This window comes from Diabrotica undecimpunctata, chromosome 6 (genome assembly GCF_040954645.1).
Source record: "Diabrotica undecimpunctata isolate CICGRU chromosome 6, icDiaUnde3, whole genome shotgun sequence".
Taxonomy (NCBI): Eukaryota; Metazoa; Arthropoda; class Insecta; order Coleoptera; family Chrysomelidae; genus Diabrotica; species Diabrotica undecimpunctata.
The window spans coordinates 95139406-95151464 of record NC_092808.1 but is presented as its reverse complement, the minus strand read 5'-3'; the positions used below and the strand labels follow the sequence as shown (position 1 = coordinate 95151464).

Here is a 12059-nt window from a genome sequence, read left to right as displayed (position 1 = left end):
GTCTCGAAAAGGTAGTTCGACATATCCCGATAAAATGACAATACCAAAGCAACATTTCATTTCATCCAGCGCGATGGTAGAAATTGGGCTATTCAAGAACATTGCATAATTATTTGATTCATCAACAATGAGCTGAATTATTCATCATTCAAAATTGTTTCAAAAACTTCAACAGGTAATAAGCTTTTGAATTTTCTCGTTGTTCTGGTATTTCGTACCTTTCATCCTCTTCAAACTGCTCTTATTCTGTATGAAATCGTACTTTAACATGCACAGTCAGCTATTTGGCTAACAGCTCTTAAGATTGTCTACAATACCTACATTATCCTCTTCATCTGAGTCTTCATTCGTGAGAATATTTGATTCTGGAAGCTCTATAAAAATATCTTGAATAATAATCCCATCATCATAAACCATGTTCGCTTGTAATGTAAAACCTCACCTGGAACAAATAAACAGTAAATTAACATTGGATTAGAGTTAGATTAAAATAATCTAATAGATCAAAAGTGATCTATTAGCTATCATATATTATCAGTATTTTACAATTATGCTTAAAATAAAATATTTTTAACACTTACTGTAGACGAAACTCTACTTGTTGAGAGTCCATTTTATACCACAAACGTCAACTCACTAATTCAACTAATAGTAATTTTATTTTGAAGAATCCAGTTAAATCACCGCTTACACTAATATTCGACAGTAAAATAACGCAACAGTTATACTAAATTTCCAACAAGTCTCAGCAATATGAATGTAAATAGAGATAGGAGCAACTGTTACCATATGGTAATGCTAGCCGTTCATGGGCTTTTAGCTAGCAGTTTTATTATCTGAAAAAATATTTGTAAGCCAAAACTATGTCTAAAGTTTTCTTAAATTATACATCATCATTCGCTTTACCACGTCAACAGATTTGTGTTAAAAAAACTTCGTTTTTGTTATTGTTACGCTTTTATTATTATATCTTTTGGGAATTGGACCACACATGTATTTAGAAATATTTTTGTGAAATTTCGACTAGCGTCTCAAAAATCGTTTTCTTATTTTTTTTTAAAGAAACTGTGTATTTTGAAAACGATTATCGAGCTGGTAGTTGATATGCCAAAGAAGACAGTTCTAAGCATATTTGTGGTAATAGCCCAAAAAATATAACAAATCCAATTGAAAGAGAATGAAAGCTGAAATAAAAGATTATTTTCACTTTTACTATATAATAAGTTTTACTAATTTAAGTTAACGATATTGCATATTATGGGTAATAAACTGAATTAATAAGTTACTTTTTAATGGTATTAACGTTACAAAAGATGTTTAAAATTGCATTTGTCTGCTTCAACACAATCATTGAACCGTCTAAGAAATTCACGCTCGTTTTTAGCGATTCAGCAGCAGAAAGCAGACTTCGAAACCGTTGATATTATTTCTGGTATTTAACAGACGATACAAACGATCAGATATCTCTGATTTTTAGCGAAGGATAATTTAATAATAAAATGAAAACTTTTCCTCTGAGCCACCTTTCTCCACACCCTTCAATTTGATTTAAACGATAATATTCTCAAGGTAATGATTGTCGTACCAATCCCAAGTATAGATCAAAAGAAAATGTTGAAGATTTCATTAACGAATGCAATACAATATTGTAAAAAAAATGTGACGGCCCCTAAATCGGTGCATAAACCCTAATTGCAATTTCTAAAGTGTTTTATGTGTGAAATTGTATGTAGATTTTTGGTAATGATCTTATTCAATGTTATATCGTAATTTTATTATGCAGTAAAAAATTTGCTTTTAACTTTTTTAATTATTGTTACCTCCAATTGTAAAGAGTTTCTCCGTTTCTTGTTAATGCTTACTTTTTATCTTATAATAGATGACCTAGGTAATATGTTTTTAAATTTTATAGTTTCTACAATTCTAATTTTATCTACAAAAGACTGCCGACTAAAAAGTTTCATACAAAACGTGGACAAATTGAAAACTAGAGCAAATAACTAGAGAAGTAATAGAAGGATTACCAAACATGAAAATAGGTAATGCAGGTGGAAAAGCTGAAATTGAACCAAAAATGATAAAATACATAAAAGAAAAAGGATTAAACTGGTTATGGAAAATATATAACGATGCGTAGGAAAAACAAACAATCCTTGAAGACTGGCAGAACAACACCATCGTACCAATATACAAAACTGACATGTAAACTGAGACAACTATAGAGCAATATGTCTGTCATCAGTATGCTTTAAAATATATACGAAAATAGTAGAGAAGAGACTAAGACAAGAAGTAGAAATGGAACTGGGAGAAGAACGAGCGGCATTTAGACTAGGAAGACAGACAAATGACAACATATAAATATATCATTAGAAACCTAATAGAAAAAAACATAGACACGGGGGAAAATGTAACATTAGCATTCATAGACCTAAGAACAGCATTTGACACGATAAAGAGACAAATTATAGGGAAATGCTTGGGGAAAATAAATGCACCAAATGCATTGATAATAGTACAAATAACAGGGGAAATATCGGGAGAATTTAATTGGAAGAGAGGTATTAAACAATGAGATAGTCTAAGCACTTCGCTATTTATAATAGTAATGAACGAATTGATAAGAAATATTAGTGTAAGAACCCATCATCTACAGATAATAATAGGATACCACGGATTACAACCAGTAACAATACAGTCCTTAATGTATGCGGACAACATAGTACTAATAGCAGATTCCGAGAATAAAATGTAGAAACTAATGAGTATATGGATAGAACAAATTGAAGAACTAAAAACGAAAATTAACGAGAAAAAAAGTAAATAATGATAATCATCGGCAAAGAAGATAAGGACGATAATGAAATAAAGATAAAATGTAAAAACTCAGAATTAGAAATAGTTACAACTTACGAATACCTGGGAAATATAATTCCCAGACGGCATATATAATTCGGCATATATAATAACGACGGCAAAATAGACTGGGAAATAACAAATAGAGCAAAGAACTCAAACAAGTTATACCATGCGTTAGCCCCAATACTGGGAAAAAGAGAACTTACACAACAGACAAGGATAAAAATATATAACGCAATAGTGATAGCGACTGTGCTCTATGCAAGTGAAAACTGGACAATTCTGAAAAAACATAAAAGCAGGATAAATGCAATGGAAATAAGACATTTCATCAATTATTATTCATTATCCATTATTGGTCCTTGGCCAACCAAAAACCAATAATGAATAAAATAACAAAGAGTCAAATGAACTGGTATGGGTATTTGATGAGGATGCAACCCAACAGAGTTGTAAGAAAAGTCCATGAAGCAAAGAACATCGTAAAAAGAAAAAGAGAAAGACCAAGAAAAAATAGATCCAGCAAAAGTTACAGATGTAATACAAAGGACAGGACTGAGCAGGACATATAGAAAGAATGGGAAACAACCATTGGACGAAACGAATTATTGAATGGCAACCAAAAGCAAACAAGTGAAGTAGAGGCAGACCTCAAATCAGATGGCCTGATGACATCAAGCGAGTATCTGGTCACTAATGGATGCAAAAAACAATAAATAGAAAAGAATGGTCACAACTAAGGAAGGCTTACATCCTACAATGGATGGAATGGCTGTTGATAGCGTGTCTCGCAAAACAGGAAAACAACAAACAAAATCGATATATCGACGGAAGGTAACCGTAAATACGTATTTCTAAGTATTGGTCGTCTTCAGTACGGTGCAGCCAAATTAGAAAAGGAGCATGTTAACTTGGGAAAGGATCATTAAGTGAAGAGTGGTATTAGAGTATGAATAAAAGTCCACAAATTGATTACATTTTGGCCACAAATTAGTCGCATTGCTCCCGTAGTGGTCCTTTCCCAAGTCAACATGCTCCTTTTTTAACTTTTTTTTTACGGCTGTACCGTACTGTTTTGCGAGACTATTATTGCATTATATTACTATATTGCATTAGTTTATTTTATTTTTCTATAATTTCTTAGTCCTCTTTATTCGTTTTCTTTTTTTAAGAGGTATAACAATATGATCTCCAAAATATCGCATATTACATTAAATTTTAATCTTATATTCATTCAATTTCCTAGATCCTTGAAAGGATTATTTGCACACCCTGTTTTATATATGATCTGTAAAAATAATTATTATACCTATTAGAAAGCAGATTATAAGCGTAGTAGACCTTCAAGTAAATAAAGTGAACGGGCTTTTTTATAATTTCTGTATTATGTTGACAATCTCCACTTCCACGATCCAAGATCTAATCAATTGAAAAAAAAATCTTACGGTGAAAAGAACCTTTCTATTGTAAGTCATTCGGGCAGTTACTTTTACTGTGATTGGATAATAAATCAATCGATCATTATAAGATTCCACTTTAATAATCAAACAACATGCAACAATTAAGTTTTGTTGCAATCTATTTTAATCACTCGTAGCGGTGAATAAGTACATTGATTGTTACGTGTTGCACACACTAAGAAAAGAATGTGAAAATTAACTGAGTTTATTGGGAATCTGAGAATTGAAAATGTTTATACTTCGAAGCAAAACACTATAATCTTTTTTCGAATTTCTTTTTCTTTCTCGCTTTAATCAATCCTGCTTGTTAATAGTCTCCCTCCATGGAAAGAGACCCTGGTCTCCTTGACTCCACTTATGTGATTATTCCAATTTTTTCCTATTTAATATCCACTCGTTTTTTAGTCTGTATCTTATATTGTCTTTGAATGTTGTCACTCCTATTTTAAACTCTCAGCGTATTTCTTGTATAACTTCTCAATATTCTCATATTACCGTTACTAATAGCCTTTGTGTTGTGGCTATATTGGGCTATATGTCTTGTTTGTAATGCATACGTCATTATTCGTCTTACGGTATAGTAGTTGTTCATCTGCCAGACTTATCGCCTTGTTCATTCTGTAAAATTTTAGTTGTAAGATGCCGTGTTATCAGGGCCGCCCAGAGCCAGGCCGGGCCCCGGGGATGAGACCTGGCCGCCCCCCCCAAACCCAGTATCTGATAACTAATAAACTGGGATATGTAATAGTGAACACTCATGCTATTGACACAGGAAAGAAGAAAATTAAAACAGTTTTAACAATTAAACTTTGTTTTTAATTATTTACAATAGAACTGTTAGTTACAACATAACTTTTCTTGCTTTCATATCCGCAAAGTTTTGGATCACGTGGTCGAAATCAAGAGTTTTTGCAAATTTCGACTCTATGCTTAACAGTCCCAAATCAGATAATCGTTGTTGACCCATAGTAGATCTTAAACAATTCTTAATTCGGCTCAAAACACTAAATGATCTCTCGGCCTGAGCAACGGATACTGGTAGGCAACAGAATATGCGAAGAGCAATGCACACATTGGGGAAAAGATTTGTCACATTAAGGGACACGAGCTTGTTCAAAAGTTTTGCTGGTTTCAAAAGTTTTCAAGTAAATCATTTCATCAACTAGATCCCTGCTTACATCTGAATTGTACTCTTCGGCGAATCTTACACAACTTTCTGAGATCGTATTCTCGTCCATTTCGTTATACTTCCATAAAAATGAAAATTTCATTTCGATTTCTCTCAGTGCTGTGAACCTCGTTTTCAGGTTGGCCACCAAAACATCAATTATTGTGTAAAAAACTTCTGTTTTGAAGCGTTCTTCCGGGGATAAATTTAACATTACATCTTCTGTAGCTGTTTCATCGTGAAAAGTCTTCCTTTTTCTCGCACGGGAAGTGGAGAGTTCCGGTTCGATACCATAAGTATTTGCAACATGTTTGCATTCAGACAATGTCTTGTCCCAGTTATTTCTTAAGGCACTTAAATAATCAATTAGGCTCTCTATATTACTACTCTCAACATCCAAAGTAGCGTCCATAGTTTGAAGTAGTTGACTTCTGTAGTTGATGAGTACCAACACTTTCACCCAAATTGACGCCATGAGGTAGCGTCAACCATAATAGAATAGTATTTAGATCGCTTGAGTTCGTCCACAATAACTTTCCTTACATAATCAGCACAACTTGCTATGAACTCGTTTTGAGTTCTCCAAGACAAATAATGCACTTGCATTCTCTTATTCGATTCTTGAGATTGCTTAACCTGATCTAGATGCTTCGATGAAATAGGTTCATAATGACCTAAAAGTTCTAGCACGCCCAAAAAATTGTCAGCGCTTCTGCGAATCGTGTGGCAGTGGCCGATAGAGCGAGCTTCCGATCAGGGGCTCCCACGCGCAATGTATTCCCGATATATTCTTATTAATTGTAACTTATGCAAAGAAATAATTTCTTGCATATTGCCTTTTCCAAATGCATAATATTCCTTATAATAATTTCATAATTAAAACCGCAAGCAAATTCAATCTGTTGTAAAATATTTTAATAAAAGGAATTTTTTTAAATTTGCTAACGGCCGGGCCCGGGCCCCCTTGGGCCCCGGGCCCCGTGGATTTTGCCCCCCCCCCTGCCCACCCTCTGGTCGGGCCTGCGTGTTATATTTAAAAATTGATACCTCTGAAGTTTTTCTGCGGTTTTTTATCGTCTTTTTAAATAGTATGATTAGTTCGCTATTTCTCTAATCTTTGAATTCTTATTATTCGAAATTAGCTACTTATATTTTCTGTTCTCGCGTTTTTCCTTAAAGGAGGTTGGAACCTATCGTAATTACTGTTAAGAGCATTTCTAAAGAGTTATTTCATTCTCCCAATAACTTAACCCTAAGGTACACCGACCTAAAACGGCCCAGTTAAAGAATATTTATTAAGTATATTTGATAGTTTGATGTTTTCTTTATCCAAATTATGAATAAAAAAATGAAAAATGTATTTTTAAGACGTGGCTTATAAAGCTTACTAGCCTATAATTATCACATGATTCTGTAGGTTGTGAAAGCTTACTTCTTTTCTTCACATTTTCTTTGCAGAATGAAATATAAGGTGAAAATAAACATCAAACACAAGACAAAAAAGATAATCCCAAACTACACAAAAGACGTAACGAATAGGTTTTCTTTTATTACCTTTTTAGTTGGAGGGGGGGGGGGTAAATTTCCCTCTGTGTAGTGATTTATTTCTTGTTTTATCAAATTTTTTCACCAAACTTGGTATATATGAAGTAGAAATAACAAGTTCTTTTAAAATCTGCTAATAGATATAGGATGACAATTTAAATTAATTAAGTTTAAGAGTATTTCCGATGACACCGGGAGTAGAATAGTAACAAAATATGGCATCTGATGCATCATGCGTCATTGTACTTACATGCAAAGTTTCATAAATATGGCTCTTTTCGTTTCAAATATATGTACTTTGTTTCCATACTTTATACCAACTGTATATGGGGATCAATAAATTTATTTTCATTCGTAAATTATTATTTTTTAAATATAGACATTGCATTTTACCTATGTCTGCATTTTCGATATGGTTTTTAAAGATTCCCGTATGTCGTTCTTTTATCCCTAGTAGCATACAAGAGATATTTAATTATTAATTTAATAATTAACACATTTTTTACCACATATCTGCGTACCGATCTATCTTTTCATTTATGCATTAAATATTAGAAATATAATTCAACATGTTAATACATTTACTAATTTCAGGTATATCATCACTGTCTATATGGGACCAGATACGATTTCTTATGTGCCAATTATACAGCTTTTGATCAGAAGACGTTCATATGCCACTTCGCTTCTGAGGTCGACTGCAGTAATTCGAAAAGATTTTGGCACAGGTATTTATTGTAATTATTAAGACGTATAACAATAGTTTTTAAATTAAAATAATTCTACTGGAATAACAAGTAATGTAGTTACTGAAGTTTTGAGAGAGAGAGACACAAGGAAAAACCAATATTTATTATAAAAAAATGATTGAACACAGTATTTTTCTAATGGTGCGTCCACCATTTTGAGCATAGTCCTCTGCGGCACCGTAACACAGCGTTGACCTAGATGCGTCCAAAACATATATTTTAAATGCATTAACCACTTTCCAAGCACCGGGAAATGGTTAACCAAACTTTTTTTGATGAACGAATGAAAATAAAGCAATATTTAGAATCGCAGATTTTAGTAATGTACCACCTACACATTCAGAATTTACAATTCTATTCTTAGAAAGTTTTAGGGACCTGTTGGAATGGAACCGGTTTTTCTGTAGAAACAGGCAGGAGTCTATCTTCGAAGCGCTGCATTGAATTGACTTGATTTTCTTTAATTCCTCTCGAATATAGGGCATCCGTGAAATCCCTCATTCCCTTCGATACTCTGCAATCACCTTTATATATCTGATATCATATTTGTGACCTCCCACGTCTCATAACCGTAGAGATACACCGATTTTCCATTCTAATTGAATATGCGAATCTTTAGGTTTTACAGATATTTGAATTCTTTCAGGTAGTTTACAGTTCAACAAAAGAGCCATTTAACTGTATTTAAATTTATTTGCTCATTCTTAAGTAACTTGATTTTTTTAAGCATTTAATTGTAAATTGCTGTTGCCATAAAAGATAAATATCAACTGCAAAAATTTAAAACTTCCAAGTAATTTTGCGTTTTTAATTTAGTACTCAGATTTATTTTTTAATAAGTAAAATCAACAATTATAAATTTCTTATCGGAATAATCATTTTGTGTGGTGTTCAGTAAATGCATTGTTACTAAGTAAAGTCGGTTTTATCGTCGTACGGAATCGCATGTTTGAAGACCGCTGCACCTAGAGTGAAAATTTATTCAATAAAAAATAAGAATATTCGTTTTTTGGTATAAAAAATACCCATCTCTAGCCGAATTCGAACACGTCACTTACTAAACTTTTACACCAATAAGTTACTGCTCTATCCTTAAGCTATCGAGGCTGGTAATACCAGTTTTTTTTCTACATAATACGCTCATCATTAGTGCTTCTTTAACAAAACAAGATGTAAAAAAATGTAACTTATTTTTTACCAATTAATCAATATCCAGATTATACAGCCATTCAATTATGCAAAGTCCTGAAGATCTCTGCGGTAAAAATAAGAACGATTTGAACAATCTGCAAACTAACCTAATCTAACTTAATCTAAGACATTACGATGTGTACTCTGACTAAGTGATCCAAAAGCACATTGAAGTCTTTCGACAATGAATCTGCACATTAACACGTACTATGCGATTCAGTTTTCGCCAAGTGAAACGTAGCGGAAACGTTAAATCTTGTACAATGTTAAATATTTTAATATAATCTGATTCTGTTGTTGAAATCTTACTGCTTATTTCCTGTTTAAATCACGTTTATTACCTACTTAGGGAGTTTGCTGCATGCATCGTAAATATGATGGGAAAATATTGCTAAAAGTAGAAAGCTATCTCACTAGGGTTGTTTTAAAAGCTTCAGTTATTATTTCCATCTTTTGGTTCAAATGAATGTCAACTTTGTTGATGTGTGCAATACTTACCCTTACTAGTCCATAGTATTCCGACACTATGTACACCAAAGTATTCCAGAGTGTTTCAGCAGTAGCGCTCCATGTTATGTCAGCAAATTTTGTTATTTCGTGTTATTTTGCCAGATACGTTTATAAGGTGACATTAATATATTAATATCCTGTCAAATGTCACACCTAGATACATGGTATTGCTGTCATGTTTGATAGTCCTGCCATTAAACGTTGCATTAAAAGTTTCGGTTTTTCTTTGTATTAGATCATAATATCCCGCCTTAAAGTAGCAATCTAGTGTTGTTAGGTCTTCACTCAGACCTCTGCTGTCAATAAAGTCACGATAGCGAGTATGATAGCCAACATGATATCTAACGATCGATAACGGTCATGAACTAAAAGATTAAATATATTTATCAATCGATAAATACGATAATTATTTAGCAAAAAATTTATTTTCTAAATCGTGTTCATTTAATTAAAAAGAAATAAAACAATGAGTACTTCTACAACAATGGTTTTACATGATGTATTATTTGCTCTCCGACAGACATTTATACAACTTTAACGTTTATAAGATGGCAAACAGATAATAAATAAGAACAAAATGACAAATAGCCCGAGGTGCTTAACAAAAATGAAAATAATAAGATTGAAATGTAAGATTTATATCAGCCAGAAAACCCAAACTTTCTCTACTATTATATTTATGCTGTATCTTGAATCATTTATCCTAACTAAAATAAACAAAAAAATGTATTTTCCATATACATACAGCTAAAATATAGCAAAATAGATTTGACGGATCTTTGCTATATCAGGTAAAACAAAACAGTGCATTTAAATTTTAGGTAACTTTTTATAAAGGCCTTTAACAAATTGTAATACAAATGTTTATTTACAAAATTCCATTATAAAAGGTATAATAATAAAAACCCTATCGTTCTACATCACAGAACATTGTCGGAATAACTATTCCATCAAGAGTGCTATCCTAAAATAAATATGTATAACTACTTAAATTAAATCAAACGTAAAAGTAAAAATTTTGACCAAGGTTTTTACAAAAAGTGTGGTTAATACTTACTTTTTTTTAAGGGTGGAAATTTCTAAAAATCGTACCAGGTAATCCATCTCTAGGGATGGCTGGCGTGTGTTGGATTCAGGGTAGAGGAGTACATCCAAGCCCGTTTTGCCTTAGAAGAAAGTCATCCTGTAAACAGATGCCTTCCTATCATTCTGTCTACCAACTAAAATCACCCTCTCCTACTTGTGCGCAGTTGACTGTCGCACGTACCGTACTCCGAAAGTGGGATGACACTTTCGGAGCACTCCCTTCTCTTATCTATATCTTTTCTCTGTCGTTGGTCCGGCTGTTTCTCTTCTTCTTTTTAATTACTGTTCGAATGTAATTACGTACAATGTTTCATCCCTTCTTACTTCCCGTTATCTTCACGATCATCGCTCACAGTAACAGGGTTCATACCTACTTCTCTATACATTCTGTTTCTCTCCAATGTCCATGTATTACACTCCACCATTGTGTGAGTAACAGTGTCAGAGTATTCACAGTATAGGCATTTATCTGTATCTGTCTTTCTGAATATATGAAGATATATCCTAAAACACCCATGTCCTGTGAGCACTTGCATCAAGAAGTAATCCAGTCACACTGAGCAACATATTTTGTGTTGTTCCACTCTTCTTGCCATCTTTCTATTGATCTTTCTTTTTTATGACTGCTGTCAAATATTCTCTTCTCTCATTGAGATGTCTCCTTTCTACTGCTAATACATGCAGAGGAACACAACCCGTGATAGTCCACAAGGCCGCCGCAGATACAGTCCTGTCGGCGCATGCTACTCGCAATAGACGTGTTATGTCTACTCGTATCATGGGCCTTTTTTAGGTCGGTATTTCTATCGTCTCACTCACGACTGGTGCTGCGTAAAGGATGATGGACTGCACAACACCATGTAGGGCTCTCCTCCTTTCTGATTTGGGTCGTTCAATGTTAGGCATCACCCTCCCCATCGCAGCCACACTCTTCGCTGCCTTCTGGGCTACCACCCGTATATGCTCCCCCCATCCGCCATATTGATGTAGTGTCACTCCCAGATATTTGACGCATTTCTTTTATGTTAGTGGTACTCCTGCACATCGAAGTTCCATCCCTTGTCTTTTTCGTTTACCCTTTAGAATGATGACTTCGGTCTTCTCTGCTGCGAGTTCTAGTTCGTGATCTGTCATCCTTCACGACGTTGCCCGTATGTCTTACCGAAAATCGGAGATCCGGCTCGTCCTGCGCTACTATCAACACAGCGAGATCATCCGCAAAAGCGAAGGGGGTTAAATCTTCTCCGTACTCTCAGTTCATAACTCCGTCATGTGTCAGATTCCATAGCGTCTGACCCAAGACCGATCCCTGTGGGACTCCAGCCGTTACGTTAACGAGCGTATCCTTCTCAACCATGATCTTTCGCTCGGAAAGATATTTAGCCATCACATTCATCAGATAGTTAGGACACTCCTCTCTTCCAATGCCCGCATCACCTCTTTCCACTGCAGAGTGTTGAATGCATTTCTAACTTCGAAAAGAAGCAGAGC

The 12059-nt window shown here is 34.0% G+C and overlaps 1 protein-coding gene across 3 annotated transcripts in view; it reads left to right on the top strand.

The window, feature by feature from the left end:
- The window catches only part of LOC140443589 (uncharacterized), a 224418-nt gene that overhangs the window by 143448 nt on the left and 68911 nt on the right, over nucleotides 1-12059 (top strand). Inside the window, exon 5 of one of the 3 annotated variants that reach the window (XM_072534935.1) lies at nucleotides 7627-7760. The exons of the other annotated variants lie outside the window; for them this stretch is intronic. Coding sequence (XP_072391036.1) covers nucleotides 7627-7760 — 134 coding nt within the window. The remainder of the gene's footprint in view (nucleotides 1-7626; nucleotides 7761-12059) is intronic. 3 annotated transcript variants of the gene reach the window in all.